This window comes from Pongo pygmaeus, chromosome 5 (genome assembly GCF_028885625.2).
Source record: "Pongo pygmaeus isolate AG05252 chromosome 5, NHGRI_mPonPyg2-v2.0_pri, whole genome shotgun sequence".
NCBI classification, from domain to species: Eukaryota; Metazoa; Chordata; class Mammalia; order Primates; family Hominidae; genus Pongo; species Pongo pygmaeus.
Window position 1 is genome coordinate 157,697,198 of NC_072378.2, and position 15,812 is coordinate 157,713,009.

The 15,812-nt window shown below is 45.3% G+C and overlaps 1 protein-coding gene across 8 annotated transcripts in view; it reads left to right on the plus strand.

The window, feature by feature from the left end:
• Positions 1 to 15,812, plus strand: part of ARID1B (AT-rich interaction domain 1B) — a 433,023-nt gene that overhangs the window by 366,627 nt on the left and 50,584 nt on the right. For 4 of the 8 annotated variants that reach the window (XM_054493038.2, XM_054493042.2, XM_063666760.1 and 1 more), the window contains 2 exons: positions 5,756 to 6,083; positions 7,867 to 7,995. In XM_054493038.2, the coding sequence (XP_054349013.2) occupies positions 5,756 to 6,083; positions 7,867 to 7,995 (457 nt within the window). The remainder of the gene's footprint in view (positions 1 to 5,755; positions 6,084 to 7,866; positions 7,996 to 15,812) is intronic. The other 4 variants (XM_054493041.2, XM_054493045.2, XM_054493044.2 and 1 more) reach the window with 1 other exon arrangement.

Below are 15,812 nucleotides of genomic sequence, written 5' to 3' on the forward strand. Positions count from 1 at the left end.
GATTGGAACTTAGAAGCAAAATTTCATATATGAGTGGAAACATTTAGTAGTTTACAAAAAGCAGTAAGCTCTGAGTATGCATTGCAACTAGCAACTTTAAATATTCTGGAGTCAGGTACAGAATTTGTTGTGATCTGCCTGAAATGATGATGGTGACTTGAATAGGGTCTAGCTTCTGCTTCCTCTCTCTGGTGCTTGAATGGAACTCCTGGTGGGTAGAAATCTGAATTCATTTGGTGACCAATTTTCCAAAGCTAGTGTGCCAAGATGAACCCACTTGAAAACTGTGGGCTCTTGGACTTGGCTGCAAGACCAGTCCAGCTGAGGTGGGCTGGCCCGGCATCTGCCGCCTTCATTGTGCTTAATGCTGGATCCATCTGTTTTCTGTCAAAGCCAGTGCCAACAAATTACTAACCTATTAGAGAAACATGGAAATAAGATTGCACTTCTCATTCCTGGCTTTTCCTCTCATATTTTGCTTGGCTTACGTATTTGGTTTTTGTTTATTTTGGGAAGAAAGATACGTTATCGAGCAGTTGGGGGGGGCATGAATCATTTTTCGCCCCATGCACACATTTTTAAAAGATGCAGGGCGGGGGGTGATGTTAGTGATGTTATGGCCGTTGATGACGATGGCAGCTGTCATTTGTTAGGCAGCGCGGTGCCTGGCGCTGTACTTGTTACTTTCAACCTCTTACTCATTATCGTAGTCACTTTACAGATGACAGAACCACAGTTCAGAGAGGTTAAACCACTTGTCACGCTGCTAGGGAGTGTCAGAACCAGTATTCACACCCAGATTCTGAAGCCTGTGTTTTATCCATTGTTGCCTCTTAAACCATTTTAAGCCTTTAGAAACTATTTTTATCCAGGCACGTGAGTCTAATGAGGAAAGTTTCAAAGAAAAGAAAAGGGGACTTTGTATTTCTGCTATCCGATAGAGGTTTCTGTAATTAGAACATATTTCCTTGATATGTACTTTTGAGTGCCAATTCATGGAATCAGCCCAACTGATTGGAGAGAAATAGATTGGCACCCCTGGCCTAAGCGCCTTTCTAAGCACAAGTGCACACACGCATGTCTTGGTGTGCATATCTGTGCTCGAACGCATGCTCCCCCAGGTTGCAGATGCTTCCTGCCAGGAGACGAAGACCAGCTGCTGAATTGAGCAAAGCTATTGAAACATAGCTCCTCTCTCTTTAGTATATAACATGAGTGAGAGATGGAGGTAGGGTACAGAGTAACTTAACATCTCAGTAGTTTCTTTACTTTGTGTTCATTAAAATACAGCCCTTGACTCCCAGTTAAACCCAGGAGGTTAGAGTGCCAGCATTTCCCCATTCCAGCTATAAGCAGAGTTCAACAAACTCAGAAACCTTCTTTCTCTAATAAAACTTCATGATGGGTATAGTCTCAACGCTGGTTTCTAAAACAAGATTAAAATGTTATTTCATTTCCTTCTAAAGCAAAGGGCACATAAGTTTTCACTGAAAAAGGTTTCTTACCAACTGAGTCACTTATCCAGTGTTGGGGGAGGGTGGAAACTAGCCCTCAAGTAATGGCATGAATATGTGAATTAATTACTTGTGCATTCAAACTATGAATGAGTATATTTATTTTTAATAAAAGCAAGGGCTAAGAAGGAGCACTGTATTTCACTGATCTTACCAGATCATCTGGAAGCAAAGGGGATGTGAGCTTGGGGAGGAGGAGGGAGGAGTCTGAATTCCTTCTCACAGGGAAAAGTCGTGAGGACTGGGACTCTCTCTGGGTAAGCGTGGGAAGAGGAAGGGCCCAGCAGCTGGCCCCTGCTCTGTGCCCACCTACCAGGGTGCACAGAAGGTGCCTTTTCCGCCGAGACTGCGTGACGGGAAAACAGACAGGGGAACGTATGTGTGTCCCGTGGGATGGGAGATTCAGAAGCAACTTAAGAAATTTTTGTAAAGAACTTTGAAACTGATGAACAGTGGTGTTTTTTTATTTTTTATTTTAACTTGAAAACAAAGTATTGATGGTATCTGCAAACTTCAGCTGTGCAAAAGCAGTGCCTCTTCATGCCGAAGCAGTTTGGCTTTAAGGAGCCACCAATAAAAAAGCTAATGGCGTGTGGCCCAGCGCACCCGAGGTGTCTGCGCTGTGCCTCTCCTGTTCCTGTTTCCTGTTCCCCTGTGTCTTCCACTTTCTTTCACAGTTCCTCAGATCTGTCGTTGTACACTCTGGCATCCCCTGAAGCCTTTCTCAGCCTTCCAGATGGTGTTCGGGATTAAGGAAGCTGCTAACTTGACCAGGTCTTACTTGCTGTTGCTAGTGTAGCAGTTTATTAGCTTGTCCCAAGACCGGTCTGTATCAGGAATCCACAGATTGTGGCCCGCTCTGGCCCACTACCTGTTTTTGTAAATAAAGTTTTATTGGAACATCATCACTCCCATCTGTGTGTGTGGCTGCTTTGGGGGCTACAGTGGCAGGATTGAGTAATCGTGATAGAGACTGTTTGCCCCAAATGCCTGAACTATTTCCTATCTGGCCTTTGACAAAAAAAGTGTGCTTGCCCACATCTGCTCGGACAGTGGCCTGTGCGTCGCCTGTGGGGAATAACACATGCCTCCCGGACAGCCAAATGAAAATGCACACAGTGGCTGTCACAGAGAGCAGACGCGCAGTAAACGTGGAGAAGTCTGCAGAGGTCTCTTGCAGATTTGTAGGTGATAGAACTTTATATGTGTGAATTTAAGAAAGCTGGTTTTGACCATTAGGGTAACATTGTTACATCAGCGTGCTTTTTCTTAAATATTTGAGAGACTATGTAGCAGAGTGTGTCATGCTTGGACTCTAAGCTACACTCCAGGCTGCCTGGGCTCAGACCTTAGTCCTCCAGTTGTGAGCCACGTGACCATGGGACATTTGTCGTTATTCACAGCCCCATGCCTTAGGCTCCTCATCTTCAGCATGAGGATTATAATAATGTGTACTTCCTAGGCTTGATCTGGGGATTGAGTTAACACAAAGAACTTGGAACTGAGCTTAGCACGTAGTAAATATTAAGTGTTTGCTTTTATTGCAGTTACTAATCCAATCCTATCTCTGCTGGAAATCCTTGAGAAGCTCCTCCTCATGGACAGGATAAACCTCAAACTTAGAAGCCTGGTACACAAGGCCCTGCCAGACTCAGCCTCTCCCCTCTATCCCCCCGTCAGCCACACACAGCGCCCCAGTGGCTGTCCCAAGTCAGTCTGCCCTTGCCATCGAGCCGGTGTCCCCAGCTTCTCAGCTATAAGTGCCCTTTCCCCTCTTCTGCCATAGTCCCCAGCCAACAATGAAGCCATCAAGTGGCACCCACAATTTTGACACTTTACATCCATTATATGGTTTAATCCTGAGAACACCTCTTCACGTGGACAGTGTTAGGATTTTCTGTGTTTTACAGAGAAGAGAATGAAACAAGAAAAGATGCAAGCAACTCCCCTAAGGTCCTGCAGGCAGGCAGTGCAGAGGCTTACCCAGCTGCAGGCTCTCCCAGCCCCTGAAGCCAGCTCCTGAGGGTTCAGCTCCAGAAGTGCTCATTCAGAGGACTCTCCACCAACCCCACCAAGGGGACCCTCAAGCCCTCAGCCCCCATCAGACTCACTCTCCCTTCTCTCTTGCACTTTTCACATTGCATGCTTTTTTTGTTTTGCTTTTATCCTTTTTCTTGTTTTTACCCTTGCTGCTTTACTGCACACACGCACATGCATACCCATACGTGCACGTGCATGCACACACACACACACACACACCCATGTAGATTGTGAGCTTCTCGAGTGCAGGAATTGGATTGTATTTAGCTTTACGTCACCTGTGCCTAGAACAGCTTCTGGCATATAGTAAGTGTTTAGTTATGTTACATGGATGGAGAAAGGCTTCCAAAAAGTAGTAAGGACTGATTGGGAAACACTAATCCATATTCCACACACACACTTGTCTTTTACATTTATGTAATTTCAACATTCATTTATCAGGAGGCAGCACGTTTTATTGGTCAAATACATGGGTCCCCGAGTCAGTTTGCTTGAGCTTCAGTCCTAATCTTCTAGCTCTTGATTTTTCTCATTTGTAAATGGAGTCCTGGGGTATCTATATTTCATGTGGTTATTGGAAGAAATGAATGAATTCATTGGTGCAAAGCACTTAAACCAAGTGCCCAGCACATACTGTGGTTCAGCAGCTATTATGATTGAAGTAGTATCATGTGTACCTTTGATTTACTTGAATTTATCTACACAAAATCAAAAGGTGTGAAAGGAAAGGGAAAACAACTGCCATCCCTCACCCCTGCCTCAGGCCCTGCCCACCATCCCTCACCCCCGCCTCCAGCCCTGCCCGCCACCCGCCACCCCCTCCTCCGGCCCTGCCCTCCGTCCCCCACCCCTGCCTCCGGCCCTGCCCGCCATTCTCCACCCCCGCCTCCGACCCTGCCCTCCGTCCCCCACCCGCTCCTCCGGCCCTGCCCTCCACCCCCCACCCCCGCCTCCGGCCCTGCCCTCCACCCCCCACCCCCGCCTCCGGCCCTGCCCGCCACCCCCCACCCCCTCCTCCGGCCCTGCCCGCCACCCCCCACCCCCTCCTCCGGCCCTGCCCGCCACCCCCCACCCCCCACCCCCGCCTCCGACCCTGCCCGCCACCCCCCACCCCCGCCTCCGGCCCTGCCCGCCACCCCCCACCCCCTCCTCCGGCCCTGCCCGCCACCCCCCACCCCCCACCCCCTCCTCCGACCCTGCCCTCCGTCCCCCACCCCCTCCTCCAGCCCTGCCCGCCACCCCCCACCCCCGCCTCCTCCTCCGGCCCTGCCCGCCACCCCCCACCCCCGCCTCCGGCCCTGCCCTCCGTCCCCCACCCCCGCCTCCGGCCCTGCCCTCCGTCCCCCACCCCCGCCTCCGGCCCTGCCCGCCACCCCCCTACCCCCGCCTCCTCCTCCGGCCCTGCCCGCCACCCCCCACCCCCGCCTCCTCCTCCGGCCCTGCCCGCCACCCCCCACCCCCGCCTCCGGCCCTGCCCTCCGTCCCCCACCCCCGCCTCCGGCCCTGCCCGCCCGCCGTCACCCCCGCCTTCGACCCTGCCCGCCAGCTCTCCTGCTGCCGTGTGCCGTGCTTCTGCTGGGACAGTTTTCCGAGATGTGGCAGCCAGCACAAACCAGCTGCTCGATCTGGAACTCAAGCAAAAAAAGAAAGAAAGAAAGAAAAAAATTATTCCCAACTTAGAGGAAAACTGGGGCTCATGTCAGGTTCCCGCGCGACACCTTCCTGTAGGGTTTTAAAGGATGATTTTGACCATATGTGCATGTCGTCTTACACGTTGTCTTTTTGAGCCCTTTCACCATGACTGTTGAAGGTAGCAGCGATCTAGTGGTGCTCGCCATTTTGGTTAAAATATAAGAATATGTGGTGTTGAATGGATTGAGGCAGCACTCGGTGTCCCTTGCCTATTCGTAGGGTTTGTTTTTTGTTTTTTGTTTGTTTCTTTTTATGACCAGCCTGAATTTCTCTTCATCAGTGCAGTGGTCCTCTGGGGCTGTCTGTATTTGAGTCACTCTCTGAGGGCCTGGGAGTGTGCAGAGAGAGCATGTTTGAGACTGGCAGCTGCACCAGCACCAACAGGAAGGGCCTATAAGGATCATGACTAATACTCCATGCTGATCGCATTGTTGGACAAAAAGTATTTCCAGTGAATGTTGTCACAAGTTTAAATAAAAGGCTTTACTTTGTGTTTGCTTTTTGTTTAGGTAACTACTCCAGACCCCCAGCGTATAGTGGGGTGCCCAGTGCAAGCTACAGCGGCCCAGGGCCCGGTATGGGTATCAGTGCCAACAACCAGATGCATGGACAAGGGCCAAGCCAGCCATGTGGTGCTGTGCCCCTGGGACGAATGCCATCAGCTGGGATGCAGAACAGACCATTTCCTGGAAATATGAGCAGCATGACCCCCAGTTCTCCTGGCATGTCTCAGCAGGGAGGGCCAGGAATGGGGCCGCCAATGCCAACTGTGAACCGTAAGGCACAGGAGGCAGCCGCAGCAGTGATGCAGGCTGCTGCGAACTCAGCACAAAGCAGGTACGCCACCCAGGAGCACGCCCCGGGCAGGTACGCTGTGTGTCTACCCGTGACCACGTGACTGCGCACATAGCTGCATTGTTCCCTGGGGTCACACAGAGCAGTAGAATGTCACTGTGCTTGGCCGTTCTTTTTGTGTTAATATATTCTGTAGCATCAAGGTCAGAGAACTAAGTGACAAACCATGTTTTATGATACATGAGGAAGGAATGTGAGCAGTGGGCATATCAGTCGTGGGAGGTGATTGGAAATGCCTGTGAATAGTCATTGCAGCAGCAAACCAGATCTGGTTGCACAGGGAAGTGTCTGCGTGGTACCAATTGAAGCAGTGACTTTTAAGCAGGAAATACTAAAGCTTAGGAACGATTTAAAATCTAAAACATTGAAAAGGAACACACTCCCCATCTTTTTTTCACCCTACCTCAAGAATCTTCATAAAATACAAACTTTGTATGTATACGTACGTGTATTGTGTGTTTGTCTAAACGTATATGTGTGAGATTTAGATACTTGACATTCTTACGTTATATTTTATTTTTCCAGGCATATCTATCTGTCCAAACCAAAATGTGGTTTAAAAAGCAAATATAATATTTTAGAAAGTTTGAGTTGATAAAAGGCTTTAGCTACAATTACTTACTCATTTTTAATCCCGACTTAAAAATTAATTTTGAAGTAAATACTTGACCTGGATAAAAATAACATAATTAAAAATTTATAAGGCAAAGGTGAATATGTTTTAAAAGCACATGTAAATATATTTTTAAGTAAAGTACTTTGAAAGATGTGTATCTTAATGGTATCTTCAGAAGCAAAGGTAGAAGATTCCGATTTTTGTCAAAGGGAAGCAAAAGCTAAGGTGTGTGTGCGTGTGTGCGTGTGTGTGCGTGTGTTTTTAAATGTGTCTTTTGTTACTTTTCCTCTGAAGCTGCTATCTGGGGAATGTGGGACCCCTCCAGTTTTATTGTTTTCTCCAAATAATAATAAATTTCCCTTGAGGAAATAAAATGAAAATCAATCATTATCTTTCTTTCTGTCTCCACATTACGATTACTTAAAATCTTCTGAACTCCAGCAGTCTAGCCCTCTGCCGAACCTACATAGGCTTTAGGGAATGTTTTTGTAAACCTGTTTGTGAAAACTGGTTTGGCTGTTCAAATTGAAGTTCTTCTAATTCAAATTTAAATGAATTGTCCATTGTTGCAACTCATAAAGCACCAGTTATTTTCTTTTTTTAAGTAGAAAGTATTTGATTGCATTTTGGCACGCAGCCTTTGGGAGGAACCTCAGAAGATAACCAGAGAGAGCCAGGCCTGATTTTGTGTGGTTACAAAGCCATGCGTGCCCCCTTTCTGAGTCAGTGTTTATATCATCCTGTAGTAATCAATATATAAATACACATCCATGCATTGCCATTTTCTGTTTCTAATGCGTAGACCATTCCAAAGCCTTGCCTTCAACTTACTGCCCATTTTAGCTCACCAGGAGTTTAAATGGGGGCTGTATATCTTCTTGTTTGCTTTTACCAAAGTCAAAGCTGTACTTTAAAATGGTAAATGGAGATTAGAATTGAGAATCTTACTTTTCTCTGCCTGTCCCCACCCTTTTGTTAGAGGCATTTTCTGTACCCCCCACCCCTCAGGCAGTGGCAGGATGCAGGGTATTCAACTTGCCTCCATGGTCTGTAAGCCCCGCACCTACATGTGGGGGTGACAGATATACAGGGCTTCATGCTTGTGCATCAGAACAAATCCCAAGAAGCTGTTCTTCTGTTCCACTTTAGGCCACCATACATTAGGTCGCCTGCTTATCCCAGCCAGTCTGGGGCTGGCGGACGCCCCATGTTTTCTTCCCAGCACCCCAACTATGGCAACTCTCAGGCTCCCATGGTGCACCAGCCTGACCAGTACGGGTAGGTAGCAACACACCCCGACTTGCTGCGGGACCTGGGCGTTTTCTCTGAAACTGTTAATGATCGTGCCGTCTGGCCACGAAAGGAACACCCAAACCAAGAAGGCGAAACACCTAACAGAAAATCCATCTCTGAGGGGGTTGTCCTTCTGTCCATTTTTGTTGGTGTGTTTGTTTCGTTTTCCTTTCGTATTAACAGTACTGTGGCCGTTCGGTGGAAACCCGCATGCATCCTCAGGCCCTGTCTGTGCATGGCTTTCGGCATGGCTGCTTTCCTTCATGCCTGAGAGGGAAATAGAAACTTTGATCTGTGTCGAAGACATGATGTCACCAACTCTGGCGTCATTTCCCCCGTTGTTGTCGTTTTGTCTAGGAACCTGTGTTGTGCAGCGCTGTTCTCATGACTATATTATCACTCCTGCTGCTACAGTGAGCGGCTGCCATACCCACCCCCAAATTAAGAGCACAGCATCTCATTTGACAAGAGACTCACTGCAGTTGAGCTGACAGGCTATTCATAGGACTTAGGAGGGGTTTCATTATATCACCACCAAGCAAATGTCTGTGCCAAAGACTTCTATTATTTTTTCTCCAGCGAGTATCAGAATATTGAAGTCACCAGGAAAATACAACAAAATAATCCAACAGATAATTTTCTCTCTAAACACAGTGTTGCCATATTATTCTCAATTTCAACACAGGAATTACATACAGCAACAAAAAGTATCTCTTCTTTCCTACTACAAAACTATGTAATATCAGGTTCTGTCTCCATGTTTACGTTAGTAAATGCTCTTAAAGTCTATTACTGTTGAGTGAATTACTAAAAAAAAAATTATTGCTATCATCCTGGGCAGACTTAATCATGTTTGGTAGTTAGTTTTAGTAGAGACATGCCTCATCTTTGGTTAAAATCAAACAGGGAACTATCACCTAGCTTTGTTTAAACAGTAAACTTATAGAACTATGCTTTCACTACTGGTTATGAATGCCTGACAGAGCTTTTTAGGAGTTTTATATTCAGTTTACATTTATTTAGACAGAACAAATGATAATTTTGGAATCGAGAGTTCTAAAGTCTGTAAACATGGCCTTAAATGTAGACCAACAAATATAGAATCCTGTAAACATCATCCCCAAAGTGAAATAACAAATATAGAATGAGGTGAACATGCTTATTCTTGGGAAATTGTCTTTTCCTCTTTGTTACTTTCTTGTGGTACCTTCAAGGTCAATTCATGAGTCAGTAGAAAGATAACAGTCGGAGGAAGCAAGCATTCATCATCTGCAGCTAATCCATAGGATCTGTCCTTTTACCAACTCCGGAGGCCTCTTTAGACCCACAAAGCTAGTTTGGCTGTGCCTTGCCAAGCCACATTAAGCAGCTGTGTAAAATGAATTTAAATGGCATGCATCAGAGTGAAATCTCTTCCACTGGGGCAGAAAATCGATGTTAGCTAACCAGCACGAGGAGATCAAATCTGTATTTCAGCCAGCAGCATCCAGATAGCTTCCTTAGAGTACAACACCTCCTCCTTAATTAAAAATAAGAAAAAGAAAAATGTTGGCGTTATTCTATGTAAATCTTATAAAGCACACTTGGCAAGGGCTCATATTCATAGCCCCATGACTGTTAGCTGTGAATTTTAACTTTTATGTCTACACTATTTCTAAAAAAAGAAAGAAGTTAAGTTTTATTTCTATTTTAAATCTTCCTTCTGTTCACTTCGCAATACACATAACCTGTGTTGTGCCTTTTTTCAAAGCAGAAGCTTGAATCTGAGAAAACATGTGTATGACATGTTTTAGTGCTCTGGGTTGAGAAATCTGATTTTCAACATGCTTTTGCTTTACTTATTTAACAGCTCGTTGCAGCAAACTCGTGGTTTTGCTTTGGTTTTTGTTCCCCCATTGATGACTCTGTTAGGTTGAAGTTAGGTTGGCGATTAGAAAAGCTAGTTTGCTAAATGTTAGTTTCTCTTTGGGAGAGGAAGAAATGGCATAGTGTGGGATTCACAGAGCTTGTCAGAATGACTTCTTTCTCAAGGCACAATCCCAAAGGACCTAGAGCCCATGGAAGAATTTGAAAAGGACAAATTAATGATGAAGGTGGAGCGTGAGTGAGTGTGTGTCTGCAATTAGACAAAAACAGAATGCTCTTTGTAAAAATGAAGGATTGGGGCAATTATGCTTCCGATTTTCTCAGCTGGTCAAGTATAAGATAGTAGAGAGAAAAAACATGCAAGTTTAACTGGTTAGAAACTGTTTTATTAATTTCTTTGAGAGTGACAGTATGAAGGTAAAATCGACCTGCTGCATTGAATAAATTAAGAAACATAGATTAATTTTTTTCTTTTTCACCTTTTGAGTAAATTCCTCATTTTGATCATCAGAGGATTTACAATAGAATCTGGTGAATCTTCTTGTTCAGGTACTAGATTCACTGTGCAGTAATATCCAGTCATTTGAAGTTAATGGTTTATAAGTAATATCTGTACAGAACCCTCCTCCTTCGACACACTGATACACTTTTTATCTGAAAATGCATTGTTGTGTACAGTTTTAAAGCATTGCTAGTTAAGGAATTTACTTTTGAAGATATAAGAAACAGAGAGTTGGAAATACTAGCTGATCTTACTAAAAGCCTACTTCAGGAATGGCAGTTTAGTTCCATCCATCTGTAGATCAGTTCTCGTGGCTCTCTATAGCATCATTTGGAGGATTCTGAGCCATTACCTGAGCATAGGTGAGCCAAAGTTTGCCAGAAGCTTAGGAAGAACTTTGGCCTGCCGCTTCCTAAAGAGCATAGCTGTGGATCCCAGGCTAAACACAGGCTTTAATATAGCTCACTACAACCTCAAATTCCTGGGCTCAAGCAGTTCTCCCACCTCAGCCTCCCAAGTAGTTGGGACTACAGTCATGTGCCACCATACCTGGCTGATTTTATCTTTACTTTTTTCTTGGAAATGAGCTCTAGGAGGAAGCATGATTTCACTGAATTTACAGAAGATCTCACAAGCCCTAGATCTTTAAGCCAGGGTAGATGGACAAACAGATTTTAATTCCTTAAGGCCTGCTACCCTAGCACCTCACATATATAAATTTTGATCAAGTCTTGAGTGACTTGAGATTGTTTGTGTCAAAATTCTGGCAGAGATCTTTAAGATAATACTGTGTTCATAAGAAGAGGTTCCATAAGGACATAGAATTTCAATTATAGAATGAGTGGATCTCAGAACTGGGAAGGTTTTAGACGTTACCCAGCCTCTATGTCTTGATTTTATGGTGGAGTCAACAAAGACCTACAGGGTCACCCACTCAGAATCATTGAGTCAGGAGCAGGGTCCCTGTCACCTGGTCCTATTGTTCTTCTGCTCTTCTTTTTTTTTTTTTTTTTTTTTTTTTGAGATGGAGTCTCTCTCTGTCGCCAGGCTGGAGTGCAGTGGTGCAATATTGGCTCACTGCAACCTCAGCCTCCTGGTTCAAGTGATTCTCCTGCCTCAGCCTCCTGAGTAGCTGGGACTACAGGCACCTGCCACCCCACCTGGCTAATTTTTGTATTTTTTTAGTAGAGACAGGGTTTCACCATGTTGGCCAGGATGGCCTTGATCTCTTGACCTCGTGATCCACACACCTCGGCCTCCCAAAGTGCTGGGATTATAGGCATGAGCCACCGTGCCCGGCCTGTTGCTCTTCTTTCTACTTTTTTGTTTTGTTTTGTTACAAAACACCTCTTCATTTTTGTTCTCCATCATATCTAAAGGCAATCCTGCTACTAGAAACCAAATAGTAACGAATATCTTAGTGGATCTTCCACCTCTTGCATTGAAATCTGGATTTTTTTTCTCTTATCTGAATTTCGTTACCTCTGCTGCACCTAAAAGGAAATGCATGCTTTGCACATTCCCGTGTAGACTCCACGTGCAGCTCGGAGTTAGATTGTTTCCAGAGCCAAGCGCTTTGTGAGATAAGTAACAGTTACTTGCTGGCACAAGGGCGGGTTTGAGTTTCGTCCTTTTCACCGTTTGAGGCTTTTACCAGCACTGCTTTGGCGTTTAACATTGTTGGGACTGGAGTGTGGCTGTTAAAGTACGAATTGCGAATTGCGAGTTGTGGGGGAGCAGAGTGGGAAGGTAGTGATATTGACATGGATACAGGTGCACACCTACATGATGCTGGTGTAAGTGCTACTGTCCTTTGCTGTCCCTGAGAGAGTCCTTGGTGGACTGACTGAGCATCAGAAGAAGGAGAAGTCTCAGACTTTTTAATTTCAAAAAAAAAAAAAAAAAGGGTAAAATGAATTAATTTGAAAAGTCTTGTTACTCTTGACTAGAAGGGAAGTTTTCATACTGAATATCACAAATATAATTCTGTAGACCTGCATTTTAATACTACATCATACCAAAAACTAGGGTCACTGAAATTAGCTTTCAAATGTTTTGTGTTGAGTCAATTAGGAAATTGGGAACCTTAGTTAAGATTATTTTTAAATCTTAGCCACTCATTAACAGGGTGAATAAATTCCATAGGGTAGCTAGATCAGTAGTAACCCCACCGTATTGCTGTTGGAGGAGCTGAATGTTTTGTGAGAGAATGTGACTAGCTGCCTTCCTCTGCTTGGAAGAAGCTGGGTCTATTTACAAATGCAAATGAATTGGACTGGCTTGTTGGATATACAGTGGCTTGTACTGTGGCTCGTGTGCACCCCACATAGACACACCTTCCAGCCACTGTTCTTTATTGAGGTGTATCTATAATTCATATCCTGTGTTGCCATTTGCCAGCAAGGCGCTTTTTCTGTGTTATTTTCCTCTGAAGCCAGTATGATGCAATTCTGCTGATGGACGAAGAGCTGCTGATGTGGAAATACATTAATGGAGATAGTGCATTAAAATGTCAAAGAGAAAGGGCAAAAAACTTCGAAATGTGTCAAGCCCCAGTTATAGTGGGGTCCATGTGCTAAAGAGCAGTAAGTGATTTGTATTAACCAAGAATCCAGCCCTTTGGATTTTGGACAATTAGGTTTTAACATAATAGCTATGATTTGAAAAGTCATGTTATTGAAAGACAAAGAGAAAAGATTTCAAAGGCTTAAACAGAGTTTTTATTTCCGCAATTAAATGTAAGCCTTTGCATTATCATCTAAATACTACGCTTTAATTTTTAGCCCCTTTTTTCTCTTCAAAATTTAGAATTTGAATGAATGTTATTATGTTAGTATTTAAAGATTATGATTTCAATTAAAACTTTTAGAATTACAGAACTATTATGGAAGCCATAAAGTGCATTTATAAATCATCAAATCAAAAAGTAGTAAAACACTAATTCTAAAAGGATCAGAGATTTCTTTTTTAATTTTAACGAGAGCCAAGGAATCACAGCATGAACTGCGCAGCAGACCTGGGAGGGACCGGAGACCATGAGGTGCCCCAAGCCACTCGTGAGCATCACCCAGAGATTTTCGACAGCCGCTGTACACCCTCACCCAGCCACGGGGCCAAGGTGCGGGAGCCTCAACTCCAAAATCCCGTGGCGGTTCTGGTGTGGAAGCCAGCTCAGGTCTGAGGGGACCCTCAGAGATAACCGCCTCTGCAGAGCACGGAGGCAGCGTGGAGGGGGAGGTTTGGGAGGCGCGCTCCAGACCCTTCTTCCTTATGCAGCCTTCCTGAGAGACACCACATGAGGAGCACATGGGGCTCGCACTGGGAGCACTGCGTGGCATCAGAAGCTCGAGTCTGTGCCGACCTGACCCTGACTCAGGCTCTGGCGATCTGTTGATCATGGCAGAGTGTGTCTTCCTAAATGCTTTGTCTTGATTTCTGCCCTTTTGCTTCCTCTCAGACCTCAGTATCCTCCTCATCCTCTGAAATACTCAGTTCCCCACCACACCTAGCCTGCCCTCTTCATTCGGATTTTCCCCTCTCCGGGTCTGGGTCTGGCCCTCTCACAGCTGGTGGCCGTGCTCACTCGGAGATGGCTCACAGTGACTCGCGCGCCACTGTCTATGCCACCTGTCTTCACTTCCAGCTTCGTGGCTCTGTTAACATCCTGCCCCCATAGATGCACATTCTCACACCAGATGTCCTGGGATTGTCACAGCGAGAACCAGCACTAAAGCGAACCCATCACTAGGTGTCATTAGCAGCACAGCCCAGCAACCCCCGCGGTTCTGAGTTACGAAAGGCAGGGATCTTTGGAATTACATGTGTGCAACAGGAGTGGCAATGGCCAGTGATGCCAACCTGCCAGGTGTCAGGCCGATGACCAGCAGGTGGTGAATTTTTCACAGCCTTGAAATCTGATAACCTCAACAGTGTTTTGGGCTGAAGGCAGCAGGAAGTTTGTAAGTGGTGTGAAGAGGCTATGACTGTGTCTTAGTATATTGCAGCTTGGGGTTTGGAAAGTGTCGTGGGTCACAAGGCATCTTAGTAGCAGTAAGGAGTATGAGAAGCAACTCACTGAGATGCTAAGATTCCTCTTAATCTTGGTCTTCATTCTTATTTTGAACTCCATTTCTGCCATTATATAGATTTAAAAAACCAAACAGGCCAGGCACAGTGGCTCACGCCTGTAATCCCAGTACTGTGGGCTGCCAAGGTAGGAAAATTGCTTGAGGCCAGGAGTTCACAAGCAGCCTGAGCAACGTAGTGAGCCAGTCTCTACAAAAAGTGAAAAACAGTGAGCTAGGCATGGTAGCGCACACCTCTAGTTCCAGGTGCTCAGGAGGCTGAGGTGGGAGGATCACTTGAGCCCAGAAGTTCAAGGTTGTGGTGAGCAAGGATCATGCCAGTGCACTCTGGCCTGGAGTAAAACAGTGAGACCCCGTCTCTTAAAAAATAATAATAATAACAAAAAACGCACAGACAGAAACCTGTAAGATTGTGGCCCTTGTTTTCAAAGTTAACTCGTACTGGATTACTTTCGATTGTTAAAATTCCTGCCAGGTAAGAACCTGTCTGAATCCTGTCCTGCACAGAGTGGCTGGTGAGGACATAAAGAACTATAGCTTTGCTCAGCTTGCAAGCCTTGCCTACATTTTAACCCTAACTGAACAATGTTTGGCTTTACCAAACTAAGTCACTTTGTGGCCCAGGCCACTGTTAACTTGGGAAATCTCCAAGAATTTTTAGGAAGATTTTTTAAAGATCAGAAATTACTGTTTTTCTGTTTCCTGGACAAGTGCATTTTTTATTAGAGGTTTCTACACAATATTGCTGGGACACGGTAATATAGGATGGAGACCTGAGGACCCAGATTAATTTTCTTAAGCCCACTGACAAGCCCATTAAGGCGTGAGAGGTAGATAGAACGCATGTAAGATAGATGTGTGCTTCACCCTCGCACTCCTAAAACTCAGGTTCGTCCATCAGGGATTGTTACCTACTCCAAGTATTGCCGGGCTGATAAGCTCTCTGTGTCTGAGGCTGTGTGGCTCCAGACCTCTAAGAGACCTGTTCCCTCCAGTCTGCCCCTGTGGCTTCTCGGCAGCTAAGCCACTTTGGGATTAGCAGTTCACTCTCCTTTACACCTCGTGGCCTTGGAAGGGGATGTCCTGGAATAAAGGATGTGGCTATTCCTAGCACTGAGAAGTAATAGCCCTCCTTGGAAATAACTGAGATCTTTTCTTAATGGTACTATGATCTCAAGATAAACTTTTTAAGTAAAGATCCTTAAGTAGAATGCAGTAGAGGTGACACTTTCTCTCTGTGGGTGACATCCTTGGCAGCTAATGTTTCTTTCATGCCATATGGATCTAGCTTCACGAGACCAGCCTCGTAACGGTCAGCCCCACATTCGTTCTTCTTGTCTCCGATGTGT